At 45.3% G+C, this 16,292-nt stretch overlaps 1 protein-coding gene across 3 annotated transcripts in view; it reads right to left on the bottom strand.

Moving 5' to 3' along the window:
• Nucleotides 1-636: 636 nt before the first annotated feature.
• The window catches only part of LOC147008717 (sodium- and chloride-dependent taurine transporter-like), a 114,443-nt gene continuing 98,787 nt past the window's right edge, over nt 637-16,292 (bottom strand). For all 3 annotated transcript variants that reach the window (XM_085864562.1, XM_085864558.1, XM_085864559.1), the window contains exons 10-14: nt 15,844-15,969; nt 12,773-12,875; nt 9,286-9,386; nt 8,527-8,697; nt 637-1,234 (exon numbers count right to left, since the gene is read on the bottom strand). In XM_085864562.1, coding sequence (XP_085720688.1) covers nt 1,127-1,234; nt 8,527-8,697; nt 9,286-9,386; nt 12,773-12,875; nt 15,844-15,969 — 609 coding nt within the window. In that variant the 3' untranslated portion in view covers nt 637-1,126. The remainder of the gene's footprint in view (nt 1,235-8,526; nt 8,698-9,285; nt 9,387-12,772; nt 12,876-15,843; nt 15,970-16,292) is intronic.

The following is a 16,292-nucleotide window of genomic DNA, read 5'->3' as shown; positions in this document are numbered from 1 at the left end:
GATACATCAAAATGTATGAGGAAACAACTGGGAAGGAAATGGTGTGCTAGAAGATGGAATCCTAAAATATGTTGTGAAGTGGGGATTCAAGGAATCTTTCTCTAACCATCTCATTATTCTGAGGGATTTTCTCACCATCTGTGTGAGAATTGCAGCATGTGAGAGGAGCTTCTCCAAACTGAAACTGATTAAGACCGACCTCAGATCCACTCTCGGCTCAGTAATCTAGCCATCCTCTCCATTGAGTGTGGACTAGCCGAGTCAATTGATTTTGAAGTTGATAGACGAGGTTGCCTCACTAAAGGCAAGGAAGAGATGAACCATACAGACACAATTGAACAACAGCTGTACGCTGAGTAAGTCGATGACCATTTAGAAAAGTGGAAATTTGAGATCTCGCCCAAGCATCATTTTTCCTCCATCCACCACTGTATCGTCTATATACAGCCTAAAACAAACTTTATCCACACATAAAACGACACATATTCATTATGGTGCATGCAATATGGGAAATAACTCTCACTATATTATGCAAAGTTACCCCCCAGAATGCATTCCCACAACAGTACATTTGCGTCTCATCATGAACTAGTCCAGCATGTGATAAATGTACAAACTCCACGATCACAATTTAAACACTGTTGTATCAACTTTATATTTGAAGTCATTATTTAGAACAACCTCATCTCATCTCATGAAGGAGGATTAGCTTTTAACAATTCTCCAATTGGCTAGACTGATGGAAGAAGAAAAATGTTCCTTGTTGTATCGGTGTTTTGGAAGGAAGAAAAAGCAAAATGGGAAACAGAAGTCAGCAATCAATTTATTAATGGATAAAATTATGGCAGATTTTTCTTTTCCCTCTATCACCCCCCCTCCTTTTCCACATTTCTCATCCCTTTGCCTGACTCAGGTCACTTCCAACTTTCCCACTCTCTCCCCACAATTTCCTCTCTTACCATCCATTCTCCCCAACCATCCCCCAAATAAGACAACATAATTCAAAGAGGACCCATTATTATTTTAAAACAGAAAAAACATGGAAATTGATCAACTCTGTGGTTAAGTTGTATTCTATCTCTGGTTTCATCAGCAGGCATTGGCATTCGCACCAATTTTAGTAACATTAGGTTTCAGTGCACAGCAACAAGTGAGACCCCTCTTGTAAACCAAGCCGTTTGTTGTGCCAGGACACCAAGTCCTCTATCTCTGGTTTCATCAGCTGCTTTATCCGCTGAAAAACACACAAACATGCACACAAGACGCACCTCCATAAAAGCTTGCATAAACTTGGCATTTAAACGTACAAGCCAACCATGTCGGCTTTTTGAACCAAGCCAATTATTGCATTGCGTAGTGAAAGCTACCGTTTGCTCGCATGAACTACAACTACTACTTTAACAGCTCCAATTAAACACAATTTATTTATGGGGTCGATTGCAAGAGTTAGATTAGGCCAAGTCTTTCACGAACCTGACTGTAATTTGTTCAGGGTGCCAGCAACAGCTCGCCAACTCTTCCCTAAGGCCTAAGTCACATTTGCTCTTCGGCGAGGATACGGCGGCCGTACGCCCTCTGAATTTACAGAAACGTGCGGCGGCCGCAGAGTTTCTGCGGTGGCCTCAGGGTGGCCCTACGCCGTTTGGCTAGCTTTTACAGGCCGTAGGGGTCGCCGTGGAATTATAACGCGGAGTTATAACTTTTTTTTCATTTCTACGTTCGCTGTAGCAATTCAACAAGCCGAAACAAAAGAACTGGTAAACAAACAAAAAAAAAAGAACCCACGCGTTACCATCCGTCTGGTCGCACGTTCGCCTTAGGGTCCCCCTGCGGTCCCCCCGCAGTCGCCTTGTGGGCACCTTGTGTCTGCCTTGAAAATTATATGGCTGCCACAGGAACGCCCTAAGGTCACCATGCGACATCAAATCAAAGACCATACGGCACCCCCCACGTTTCCGTTCACCACAATTTATAAATACACCTTGAGGCTGTCCGAAAAATAAAAACATATGTGACTGCGACATTGTGTGACCATGGAAATACTGCAGTCGCCATATAATTGCTAGTGGCCGTATATTTTGGAGACCCCACGCCCGCCGTGGCAAATGTGACAGGCCTAAAGAGTACCACATGTGTGAAAGAGGAAGATGAAGCATTATAAGAGATCGTTTTTATTATTATTATTATTATTATTATTATTATTATTATTAATATTTTAGAGAGTTTTCAACAGATTAGGTCATGGAAGTGTTGTAGAAAACATCGAGGAAGAATAAGAACAGAAGAAGAAGAAGAAGAAGAAGAGAAGATGAAGAAGAAGAAGAGGAGGAAGAAGAAGAAAAAGAATAAGAAGAAGAAGAATCGAGTTGTGAGTGAGGAAGGAGAAAGGTAGCGTTTTTTGTTTGAATTTTGTTTTTTTTAATTTAAGATAAGAAATAGAGTGATTAGTTGGGAGGGATGGGGGACGTTAGGAAAGTGGGGAAGATTGAAACTGAAGGTAATGGGGAGAAAAAACAAAACATGATCGTACACCGAGGGGAATCGGTAGGCCTCAAGCGTCCGGTAAGATAAAGTCGACAAAATCTCACAAAATAGCACGATTTGAAGCAAAACCATACTAGGAACACACAGTAACATGTAAGTGAGACAATAAACAGTTAAAACGGGACAGATAACGACCGGAAACTTAACTTTGAGATCGTCAGCAGAGAGCCCCAAACGAGACCTGTCGACGCTCCAAACACGGAACCGGAAGTGTTGTGCATCGGTCAGGACATTTGTGGAGGACTACAAATGGGAAGTGGAAGATGCCCAAACATATACTGCTGTGTATGACACTTCGCCATATGTTTTGTAGTGAGGAGCTAGTAACACTGATAAACAAGTTTGGACATTGTGAAGGGTATAGTTTTCGCCTTGAAATTGAGACAGTAATAGCAAAAGCTGTGCAAGAGAGTGCTTCTCTTCTACCTGCAAGTATCATTCGCAATCCTACTAGCCAGTCTGTTTTTCACTCTGAGTTTGATAATTTTGATACAATTGTCAATGTGTTGCATGAGGCAGGTTCAGTCCACACAGCACATGGGATAATGTTGCAGGATATTGTGGGTGAAGTGGTGGCAGACACCGAAAGTGCAACCATTCCAAGAACCAATGAGAGTTCAATAAAGGAGCTACCAGATACTAACTTTCCTGACTGTTACATGACAACTAGAAGTGGCCCAAACATGGCAATGGGAAAGGATAGACATGAGGATGGCCTAATGGCCTTTAATGTTTCAAAGTGGAAAAACATCCTGTGGGTTTTTCTGCGTGATTTTGAGAGAGGAGTTCCTGGATGGGTTGGCTTTGTATGTAGAGGAGTATGCAAGGGACAGGAGTCCAGAGAGTGACATATTCTGGATCTTGCTGTATCATGCCAGGAAAATAGACATTACTATGCTCTTCGATACAGGTCATGGCAACAAGAAGCGCCTTATTAACATTACAAATCTCTCTAAACATGACATAGAGCAAATGTGTGAGGCAATGCTGGTGCTCCATGCATTCACCGGTTGTGATTCAGTCAGCTCGTTCAGGGGTATTGGAAAGATTAAACCTCTCAAGTTACTGAAATCTCCTGCACACTGTGATGCCCTTAAGCATTTGGGAGATGACTGGAATGTTGATGATGATCTTCTGATCGGGTGTGAAAAGTTCACCTGTGCACTGTATGAGAAATCCAAATCGGAGAGCGTAGATGAAGTGCGGCACTTGATGCTCAAGTCAAAGTGTGATGGGGATATTTCAGTTGACAGTCTAACATCCAGTACCATTGACCTGGCTTGATTGCCTCTGAGTAGGGCATGCTTGAGAGAACATGTTGATCGAGCAAATTATCAGACAAGAATATGAAAAATGGCAAATGTTGCCCTATATGAGATCCCTAAACCCTGGGAAGGACATGGAAAGAGGATTTAGAACCACTCTTGTGTGCAGATGAAATTATCTTACCACAAAACCTAATTAATGTGCTGGAGAGAGATGCAACAGAACTGGAGGAATCTGATGATGAAACAGGAGAACAGGAATATACTGCAGATAGCTCCTCGGATGAGGACTAAAACAGTAAAAGTGAAATTTGTGATAATGGAGTACCAGGACATTATATTTTTATGTGGGCATGCAGGGAAAGGACATTATGAGCAGATTGGATTGTGTAAATAAGTGTTATCTTCGGCGTTAGAGATTCCCTATGATATTTGTTCCTAGCGAGACTAAAATAATGAACAGGTGCTTATAAATCTCTTTTAAAGGCTGAAATTATGAGTAAATCAATTTGATCATTGAAAATATTGACAAAGAAGACACCCTGGAGGGGAAAAAGTGATGCGTTTTCATTTTTCCAATTACCCACACCCCTATCTAATGCAATTTCTACTGCTTTAAAGCCGGTATTGTTTTTACTCCCAAAAAACGTTGATCGTGACACTTTATTCTTTGGGTACATGTTTTAAAATTTCACTAGCTCCATAATAAGTAAGAAAATAGTAGTCCCAATTGTGGTGTAGTGGGCCTGTGGGGGCAGGGCATGATGTGGGGAGCGTGGTGGAGGAGTGGTTTAGAGTGATCACGTGCTTGCGCGGGATACAGGAGTGCGCGCCGCCTGAGGCGTTGGAGTGGTTGCTGTAGCCGTTGTGGCCTGGGAGCCTGTAAGTCGTGTGGCTTGTAGAGTGCATCAAGTACGTAATAAAGGGGAGTTACGGGCAACGTACACTCACGCTCTTGCTCGTGCAATAAAGCAGGGTTGAACTGTTCCCCTGCTCGTGTCTGCCTTGGAGCACCACTACCACGACACCACAGTTTGGCGACGAGGCTGTTCGGATCGGCGTGTGCAGAGTGGTTGGGTTCGGATCGGCAGCGAGTAACTCAGCGCACCCCGCGTGGTTCGAGGTCGACGCCGGGCGAAGGTCCCAGAGGAGCGCATCGCGAAGAGCGCATTGCAGGTTTCGCGCGCCGCACGCACAGGCTCCAGGGCCAGGCGTCTCACCGGCACGGCCAGCTCGAGCATGACAGAAGGTCGGGGTACAGCGCACGGGCGCGTGCCCGTCTTCATGGGAGTTGACTTCGAATTGTTTTCTGAACAGTTGGGCTGCTATTTCCACGCGAATGATGTGGATGATGAAGGCAAACGCAAGTCGATCTTGCTCGCCTCGCTGTCGATGGAGCATTACCGGCTGCCGAGTGATTTGGTAGCTCCAGATAAGCCCAGTGATGACGGGCTGTCGTTTCAGGATATCGTGGAGAAGATGAAGACCCACATGTCGCCGGAGAAGTCATCGCAGCTCACTCGGTGCCAGTTCGATCACCTCGCGAAGGGTGCGGAGGAGCGCGTTGCAGATTTCGTGGCACGGGTGAAGCATTCGGCCGTGGCTTGCAAGTTTACAGCGGAGGAGCGTCCGGCGCGACTCAGAGATCGTTTTATTTCGGGTCTGCAAGACGCGAAGATGGTGGCAGCCATTCTGCGGATGCGCGGTGTCGACGTTACATTCGACTCAGCGGTCGGGACTGCTTCGGCTGTCGAGCAGACGCTCACGGATGTCCGCGCCATCGCCGGCCAGGACGTAATGAGTAGTTCCAGCTGGGGCATGTCGGTTGACCCCGGGGTCCACGCGATGACCCAGGTGCCCCAGGTCGCGCGTGCGTCTGGCGGTGCGAGCTGGGGGCGCGCACCGCAGCGCGGCCGCACCGGGAGTGAGGTGGATTTCCAGGGGTGCTGGGGGTGTGGTGGTCCGCACCTGCGACGAGTGTGCCAATATAAGAACACCGTGTGTTTGCATTGTCACACGGTGGGACATTTGAAGCGTGTGTGTCGGATGGCGGGGGCCTTCGTTGGGGTCTTGGATGGCGAGGTGCGGGGCGACCCCGGTGACCTGGGGAGCGGCCTGCAGCCGGGGCATAGCGATGCCGGTGGGCCGGAGCAGGAGATGCAACCAATGTTGAGTCTGTTTTCGATTGGTCCGGAGGTGACAAGACCAATCACGGTGGAGGTCGAGGTGAATGGCGAGCATATTGTGTTTTACGTTGACACCGGGGCTGCAGTGTCGGTCATGGGCGAGCGGGCGGCTCGTAGTCTTCGCGGTGTTCGCCTGGTCAAGACGACCTTGTCGCTGTTCATGTACACCGGTGAAGCGATTGCACCGCTTGCGGTGGCAGACGTCTCGGTGGTCTACCGGGGTCAAAGCGCCCTACTCTCGGTGTTTGTGGTATGAGGGGAGGGGCCCGCCCTTTTGGGCCGGGACTGGTTGGCGCACCTCGAGCTGGATCTCCAGTTCGTAACTCCAGGTGCGCCGGTGCCTCCTTCGAGACCCGAGGGCGAGGTTCTGGCGGCAGGAGCCGCATCGATGCAACGGGAGCGGCTGTTCATTGCTTCCTGCGACGATGATGTACGGTTCTGGAGCAACGGGAGCCATGCCAGCCGCGATGAGCTCTCCCGCTTTGGCTGTGCTCATGGTGCAATGCACGCCCGTGTCGTTCAGGCGATTTTCAGCGGGGAATTGCAGCGAGCCCGTCGCGTTCAAGAAGTTCGCGGATCGCGACTGTCGACGACAAGCAGGTCATCGCTACGTCGCGACGACAACCGAGAGACGGACACGTGATGTGGTTCATGGGTTGCTGTTCGTTGTGTATATGATTTTCATTGCTCAAGTGATGCAGTTTAACGTTGTTGAAATAAATGCCGACAGCTCGTGTGTGAGAATATGTTTGGCTGGGATCAATCAATGGGATTTTCGTTATGACCGATGTGATATGAAGGCTTTGGGGGCGATCGTGGCAAATAAAGAGGTTTTATTGACCTCCCGCTGCCACGGGCCATGGGTTGTTACTCTGTCATGTGTGGGGATTTTATCGGGAGAATGCGCTGTATGAAAAGAGAAGTTTGCAATTGCGCAGATGATGTTCTTGTTGCTTTATGACATGACTGGATTTGATGTGTGGTTTGTATGGGATTGCTGCCGTCCCAATTGCCGTGTGGGTCTCAGAGATCGACTCAGAGCCGGGGCTGGTTCGCTGTTCAGCGTTACCCCCACCTCTGGTTTAGGCAAGGTCAGACGTGCCTGGCGCCTGGGGCGCGACTCTCTGTTCTCGCCCGAGGCCGTTTGGGCATGCGTTGGAATCTCAGCTGATTGTAATGCGCGGGTTGTTATGGGGTTGTTGGTGCACACAGCCGACGGCGTTGTTCAGCATCCCCGCCCAAGGTCAGTCGGGTTTTGCATTGGCGCCGCAGCTTCCACACAGTGAGCTTCCGGCCTCGGAATGTTTATTTGATTCGGGTCTGGCTGGGGGAGATGTGCCGCCTTGTCGGCCGGGTGCATTTGATGGTGCCGGGGGAGGTTTGCTCGGGAGGTCGCCACGACCTCGCCGGAGGGCATGTAAGCATGAGCCGCCTGGGGGCGCTTCTGCTGCGTAGTGATGCTGTGCTTCCCGCCTTGCTTCTTGATATCTGTAATGTGGTCAGGGTTTTTGTGGGTTCGTCGTGCAGCTCAGTCTTCGGAACCTGACCATTGCAGTTCAACTCGCTTGCGTCGACGCGTTATATGGTGTGATGTGCCTATGCTTTTTTTTGGTTATTATCATTTTTGTACTTCTCTGCTTTTATATCATGGTATTCTGTGCTGATTATGCTTATTATGATGATGGTCATTTAATAATAATGGTTTTAGGAGGGAGGAGTGTGGTGTAGTCGGCCTGCAGGGGCAGGGCATGATGTGGGGAGCGTGGTGAAGGAGTGGTTTAGATCGTGATCACGTGCTTGCGCGGGATATAGGAGTGCGCGCCGCCTGAGGCGTCAGAGTGGTTGCTGAAGCTGTTGTGGCCTGGGAGCCTGTAACTCGTGTGGCTTGTAGAGTGCATCGAGTACGTAATAAAGGGGAGTTACGGGCAACGTACGCTCATGCTCTCGCTCGTGCAATAAAGCAGGGTTGAACTGTTCCCCCGCTCGTGTCTGCCTTGGAGCACCACTACCACGACACCACACCAATGAATGCTGAGGGGGTGCATGGTGGGTCTTCCTAGCCCCTGGACGAGATGCACAGTTCATTTAATGGAAGCAATCTGTCGGGGGGTGGGGAGGTTTGTGCAGCACATGCCCACCCACTCGGACCTTGCACCCACACCCACGTGGTCGGGAGTTTGTACTTGCAGTAGTTACTCGTTTGGCAAGCTGAGAAAGTTATCCAAGCCTTTCCTTGTGGAGAGGCACATGCCTTTCTCTGAGGTACTTTCACAAGTAGTTTTGGCTTCCTTTAGAAGGGTTGTGAGCCATTTAATGTTCCAATCCTTATCTCACACACGCGATATACGTTCAGCTGCCGGGATGACCCCAGTTTCCTGGGATTTCTGTGCATGCAAACTGAGCATTTTGGGGCAGATTCCATCATTTGGAAAGTGTCATATTGTTGCGGTCTTGGAAGAGTTTGATGTATACAAACAGGTTTTACTGTGTTCTTCACTCCTCATTTCCCCTGCATCCCAATCTCTTCTTACCTTGCAGAAAGAACCTTTTGTCCCCATGAGACGAATGATGGCATAGCCAGGTACACAGAGCATAGAGGATAGAGCCGTGCACCAGCCCAGGCCCTGTGCCCATGAAGGGTACACATACACCTTGTTGTAAACAAGTGGCTCAAATTTCACCAACGTGAAGATGAAGCATACCTAAAAGAGTTTCAGAGAGATAGAGAGATAGAGAGATAGAGAGATAGAGAGATAGAGAGATAGAGAGATAGAGAGATAGAGAGATAGAGAGATAGAGAGATAGAGAGATAGAGAGATAGAGAGATAGAGAGATAGAGAGATAGAGAGATATAGAGAGAGAGAGAGATAGATAGATAGATAGATAGATAGATAGATAGATAGATAGATAGATAGATAGATAGATAGAGAGAGAGAGAGAGAGAGAGAGAGAGAGAGAGAGAGAGAGAGAGAGAGAGAAGGAGAGAGAGAAGGAGAGAGAGAGGGAGAGAGAGAAGGAGAGAGAGAGGGGGAGAGAGAGAGAGAGAGAGAGAGAGAGAGAGAGAGAGAGAGAGAGAGAGAGAGAGAAGGAGAGAGAGAAGGAGAGAGAGAGAGAGAGAGAGAGAGAGAGAGAGAGAGAGAGAGAGAGAGAGAGAGAGAGAGAGAGAGAGAGAGAGAGAGAGAGACTGACTTTTAACTGATTGCAACTCAAAATTGTGAATAATAATGATTTTGCCAGAACAATATCCTTTCACTCTAATGACACTTTACAAATTCACTGTAATCACTGACTAGAATGAGCATTGGAGAAACAAGTATCCAAGTCCATTTCATCCATTGACCAGGATGGAACCCCAACATGTCCTTGAGGGCAATGCAAAAGCGGTCTGCACCTGTGGAAGAGAAAGACCCAGACCATTCTTCTCAAAAATATACAACCATATATATATATATATATATATATATATATATATATATATATATATATATATATATATATATATATATATATATATATATATATATATCATCTGGAGATGCACTCAACATCTTGCAGTTTACACATTTAAACAAAAGGTAAGTCAACATTAAATCACTATTATTTAAAGGATAATTTTCAAAGAACTCCATTTCTCACTCTCCGTGTACTGCTCTTAAACCTTCCAAACCCCAGGAGTACCTCTGGCTGTGACTTCCCTACTGCTCCAACCACATGTTTGTTTGTGTGTTGTACCGTCCTCCCAACAGTGATGTCTCCATTTACCTCTCTCTCTCTCTCTCTCTCTCTCTCTCTCTCTCTCTCTCTCTCTCTCTCTCTCTCTCTCTCTCTCTCTCTCTCTCTTACTCAAAGAAGATATGGACCAACTTTCAACCACTCATCCCAACTCTCTCTCTCTCTTCCTCATATGTGGTGATTTCAATTGTCAACATGCTAAGTGGCTGGGTGTTGGAACTGTACCTCTCTCACCAGCCATGGCACTTCTACAAAGGAGTTCTGTGATTCCATGGACTGACTCAATCTGTGAAGTTTCCCACCTGGATTTCTCTCATTGTCAAGTCTTTCCTTCTGGTTTGGTAATGACTAACTTCCCTGCCAATGTATTTTGTTCTTTATCTACTCCAATTGGCTCATCTGATCAGATGCTTGTGAAGGTCAATATCTCTCTGGTTATTCACAGAGAACAGCCTCAGCACCAGTGAGTCTGGCAGTTTACTCAGGCAAATTTGCAGGAACTGGAAGCAGCCATTGCACTTCAAGACTGGTCTCATACTGCATATCTACTGCCCCTGATATTAACTTCGCATGGGAATTCTTCCATAGAAACCTGCTCTCCCTTATACACAGATTCATCCCATCTCATCTTCAGTTATCTTACCCATCCTCCTGCCTTCGGTACTCTGAATGAATGTGGTGAAGGAGTCGCCTTAAAATAACTTGCATTCCCTTCCTGGTAGTCAAATCCAACCAAAGGCAACCTTAGATTATTATACAAAGCCTGTGACAAGTGCTTATCTCGTCTTAGGAGAGCCAGAAGAAAACAAATGTCCAACCTCAGTAATAAACATGCAAACTTGTCTCCCTCCTCTAAAACTTGGTGGTGATGTGTGAAGTCTGTCTCTGTGTATGCTTCCCTCCACCCCTTCCCTCCCTTCAAATGGCACCACAGCTGACTCCGCTCATGAGATGATCGAATGCCTCAATTCTGTGTTTGCTTCCAAGTCTTGTGTACCCAAACCCTTTATCTCTGTATCCACCCTTCCCAGTCAAACCATACTGCTCCTGGACTCTGTGTCTTATGCATCTGAAACGGTAGAGAAGTTTCTGGCAACCCTCGACTCTGACTCTGCAACTCGACCGGAGGGCATCAGCTCACGTGCCCCAAAAACCTGCCCTGCTGCTATTGCACTTCCTCTGTCTGTCCTTTTCACCTTGTCGTTTACCAAAAGTCATCTTCCATTTGCTTGGAAATCAGTCAACAATACAGCATCACATAAAAAGGTGCAAAAATGGATCCTCTTAACTACAGACAAATTAGCTTACTTCCAATCATCAGCAAGATCATTGAATGCATCATTAAAGTTGACATAAAATCATTCCTTTTCTCCCAAGGCATCATCTCAGATCATCAATTTGGATTCAGACCAGGTCACTCCACCTTGTACATGCTGCTTCTACTCTCTCAACAATGGATGGAGACGCTCAATATCAGACATTAGATCAGGGCCGTCTCTTTGGACATATCTCGAGCTTTCAAAACAGTCTGGCATCTCGCCTTGTTTTCCAAACCATCTGCCTATGGAATTCAAGCCTAACTCCACTCTTGGATTGCTGACTTCCTCCACTCTCGTAAACAATGTGTGGCTCTCAATGGAATTCTTTCTTCTCCTCTTTCTGTCAAAGCTGGAGTGCCCCAAGGCAGTCTTCTGAGCCCAGTCCTATTCCTGATATTCATCAATGATCTCTCTAACTCTCTGGAACATCCCCTTTATCGATTTGCTTATGACTCCAACCTCTTCCGTGATCTGTGACATCCCTCATCCTTCAGACAGGATGGCTGCAGTCTATTCCATCTTTTCAGACGTTGACAAAATCACAAGCTGGTCAAACACTTGAAATATGTCATTTTACCGTGAGAAATCCCAAAATCCCACTCTACCACTCTCCAAAAGAACCATGCTACAAACTCTTCCATCTACTTTCTTAACAACCCTTTCAAAGTTCAGTCACTCAAACTCTTGGGTCCCACTCTCAGCCATGATCTCTCTTGGGCAAACCACATTTCAAAGGTGTCCTCCAAAGCCAGACACCGACTTGGCATCCTCTGTCGTGCAAAATCAATCCTTGGCACACCTGAGCTCCTATCCACCTACAAGGCTTTCATCCTCAGTTTGATTGAGTGCTCTCCTCTGTGGGCTGGTGCTCCTGCCTCACACCTTGCTCAGCTTTATGCCATGGAAACTAAGGCTTTCAAGATCATTGGCATCTCTCACGATAAAGCTGAGTCCATGAGCCTATCACTTCACCATCGCCGACAGGTTGGTGGTCTCTCGCTCTCTTTCTTCTTCAGCCTCCTTTCTGGTCAGGCATCCTACGCCCTCTCCGTGCCCCCCCCCCCAGGTATCTGCAGGACACACGCGGTCCACCAATAAATAACCCCATCCTGGTGAAACTGCCAAAATCCAGAACCACTGCTCACCTCCACTTATTTGTTCCTTTTTTCCCCACCTGTGGAACCAACTTTCACTCTTCAATCTCATTTTTCCATCCAAGTCTTCAAGACAGCTGTTCAACACCATGTCGAATCATCCCCAACCCAAAACCATGATCTTTTCTACATCTGTTAAATCACTCCCCACCTCTCCCAAAATTTTGCTTCTGTATAATCTTGTCCACCCCTTGCGTTCTCTACTACCCCTCATCATTACCTGCATTCTGTGCTTGTCCATGTCCGTCTATTTTCTCCCTCCGACTTGCTGTTGGCATTTCCCCCTTCTGCTTCTGTTCCTTTTGTTATGTTGGATCCTGATTCGTTCTGCAGTCTAGCTCTTCCATGAGCCTTGACTATGTATAAGAAAAAAGAACAAAAATTTATACTCAGGAGTCTCTGATGATTTAAGATTAAGAAAGTCTATTTGACCAAATCGGATGGATAAAATCTTGAGCTGTTAAATCAAGATCAGGCATTTTATATTCCTGAAAGAGAGGAGTTGGAGATGGAGGTAGAGGAGAAAGTGAAGAAAGAGAGGAAGAAGAGGAGGAGTAAGAGGTTGGCCTCACCATAAATCCAGGCGACAGCAACACATTCCCAAAAAGCAAGCCAGAGCAAGCAAAACCCACTGCAGGAATAGTAGTCAAACAGTTGGAACACATACATCCCACCCTGCAAAATGAGAACAACACTTCATCTATCATTCACACTTTCAGCAAACTTAGCAATTTGCATTATAATTGAAATTGCAATTAAGAGAAAAAAATTGTAATAGACAAATTTTGGTGTCAAATTCTTCAGATCATTGGTTAAAAAAAAACAAAACAAATTGCTGCTGACAATCCCTGACGTGGAAACTCTAAGCTCTTATAAGACATGACAAGCTCTTTGGTTTGACTTCGTATTGGGCTTTGGTGTATGCGGCAATGAGTTCAGTGAGCGCACCATGTTGAAGACCACAGCAGTATCTTTTCAGCACAAATATACCATCTTATTAGCCTCTCATCACTTGTAGTTTAGCCAACTCTGCTGGCAAAACTAACTGCAGCTTCAAAGCCCAACAGGCTTGGTAAGCCTCCTCCTGTTGGATAGGGTAGGCTTATACCTCTTATCGGGCTCGTTTCTACAATTAGAGCCCCCAATTTTTAATGGTACCTCAGAGGATTTAGACTCCCGAAATGAGTACTAAAGCATCATTTCGGTGTTTTATCTTTCCTTCTTTTCTGACAATGTCAGAGCTGTATCGTGGAGCCGGCTGGGACTTTCGGAATGAAATTTGACATCGATAATGGGAATAAAAAGTGTTCGGGGGTGACATCATTTATTTTGACATTGACATAATTTTAAGGTCATTACCTAATTATCGAAAAAGTTACATTTTTTCTACCGTTACTCGACTAATTTTTGTCCGATCAGAACAATATTGTCCCCTCTCGATTGCTGAGAGTGAGGATCATTTATGCCTCATTTACATCATACCCCTCCGAGTTAAACGTCAAGGTCAAATGTTGGTCTGAAAAATAAAACACGATTTTTTGGCATTGCTCAATTTTGCCAATGCAGAATCTCAAAGACTTCTTGGCCTTCCAAGATATACTGGCACCAAGGAGTGGACCTGCACTTAAGTTGTGCACCTGATATTGAATTAGTGTTCTTTACCTACTTTTTTGGATTGTGACATTATTAACAAAAATTATGATTGTGATGTAATTGACCAACTTTTCCTTTTTGGTCATAACTTGAATTTTTTTTTTTTTTGGTCATAATTTTCCTCTGATTTTCATGAGGTTGCATTTTATGGATAGACTGTCGATGGGGACACATTTTTTAAAGTTACACTCTGCCACTAACTGTTGATAGTCAAGGTCATATATGGCGGTCCAAAAAAATATGGCCATCATTAGATTGCGGATGCTGGGGGAGGCAAAATGCTCACCCTTGGAGATCGCTTTGTGATCGCAGATATCTAGTTTAACATGTTCCCTCTCAAATTTTTCCTTCCACAACCCCTCCCTCCCACATATTTTATTCTCTGCTCGGTCTTTTCAAGCAGATGCTTACAAACCCACACCTAATGTCCCATTGAGATTTTTTTTACAGCACTGCTTTCCTTTATGCTTTTAATTCCTTTAAGGTGTATCTGTGTATTGCTGATCATATCAATTTCTAGATTTGTCCATTAGGGTCCTCCTCTCTCTTCTCGGCCTCCTTCTCTCTCTTTGATAGACCACATGATAGATCTCCTTGTTGGTCTGTTGGCTTCCAAACCCAGCTGCAGATTGGGAATCCTCCATCATGCCAAGTCCTTCCCTGGTACATCTGAACTTTCATGGGGGAAAAGGCTTTCATCATTAGTCCCTACTAAGTGGTAGGTACTCCTAATTCATACTCTTGGCTGGTTCCCATGCTTCACACTTATCTCTCTTGGATGTTGTGGAATCCAAAGCACCCAACATTGTTGGTATATCCCACGATGAGGCAGAATAACAAGGTGTGTTCTGATTGCAGTCAAGTTGGTAGCTTCTCTGTTTTTTAACCACGTCTTGAGTAGTTTGACTTCCTCTGCTCTTTCAGCTTCCATACCTCCCCAGACCCTCAAGGATGCACATGTTTTCGATGAACTTCCAACTTGTGACATTCCCAAAATAAACACCAACTGCTCACCTTCACTACATTATGCTTCATTTCTCGCACCTATGACACCATCTTCCTCATTCTGTTAAATTGCACACTTCCCTTCAGGGCTTCAGGTTGGCAGTGCACTACTATCTCAGGCACAACTCCATCTCTGCATCTGATGTTTTCTCACCCCAATTACCCCCCCCCACCCCACCTCATACTTGGACGTTGCTATTATTTCTTCCCTACCTTCTCTCCTTTTGTTTTTTCATCTTCCTGATGCATCTGCATGTTCTCAGTCTTGTATCAACCTAGATTTTGTTTACAAATCAATATGAGGTCATAAAGGAGCCCTCTTCCCCATAACAAACTTTGAAATTTTTACGATTGCACATTTCATATCACAGCAGTCTATTTCTTCTCATTTTTTTCTTCTTCAATTTAAAGCTTTGTTTGCCATTCACATTGTGACTACTTATTTCCTTGTGCAGTATTGTATTTTAATGCCTGATGTTGGCTTAATGGTTAGGGTTAAACCCCACTTGGCTATTGAATTAATACCAGGTAGGGGCTTAATGGTTAAACCCCACTTGGCTATTGAATTAATACCAGGTTGGGTGAACTCTGCCTGTCATTCTTCCGAGGTTGGCAAAATGAGTGCCAGCTTGCTGGTATCCTGTGTCGGAGTGATGACCCGTCCAGGATTGTGCCCAATAGCCAAGGAGACTGCTTAGGCAGCACCAACGCTCTGGATAGAGTATGGTCCTGATGGATGGATGGATTGTATTTTCGATTTTCATCGTCAACGTGGTTGCTGTTTCTGAAAGACATAGCATATCTAACTCCTGTCCTCTAATTGTTGAGTCTTCATCTCCTTGTTGGTCAATTAATTCTGCATGTGTGCTCTTCCACAATAATTATATTTCCATAAATGAAGAAAAAGGAATTGAATGAACAAGACAAACAAATAATGGCTCAGCTCGTTATTGCTGTTACTCTATCAATTAATAATATTTGATACCTCTGTAACCATTAATAGTCCCAGTAAGAAGGAGGTGGTGCAGCATCCAATCATGAAGTATAGCCGTTGGTGTTGTTTGTTGAAGGAATCAAGAAGAGATGTCACCAAACCCTCTGTAACACCAAACTGAAAGAGCAAATAAAAAGATAAATTACTTTTTCAGCATCACTAAACTATACTGAGCATGAAATGCATCTTTTAACAAACAACTCATTAAAAAGAGAAGAAAAAGCACATCAAAGGTAAGATATCCATCAAAACTTTCTATTATTGTTGGAATTAAACATAATGAGAATTGGGTAGGTTCGTAGGTTATCATATGCATATGATACATTTGATTTGATGTACCATACTCTTTAAAGAGCATTGGTGCTGCTGAAGCAGTTTATTGGCAAGGGTTATACTGGATGGTTTGCCATTGCCTTCCGAGCATTGTTTTTCAGTGCTCT

The sequence above is a fragment of the Eptatretus burgeri genome, chromosome 18 (genome assembly GCF_056783735.1).
Source record: "Eptatretus burgeri isolate ZD-2024b chromosome 18, Ebu_testis_v1, whole genome shotgun sequence".
Lineage (NCBI taxonomy): Eukaryota > Metazoa > Chordata > Myxini > Myxiniformes > Myxinidae > Eptatretus > Eptatretus burgeri.
Note: the sequence above shows the minus strand (reverse complement) of the source record. Positions and strands in the feature narration are given on the sequence as shown.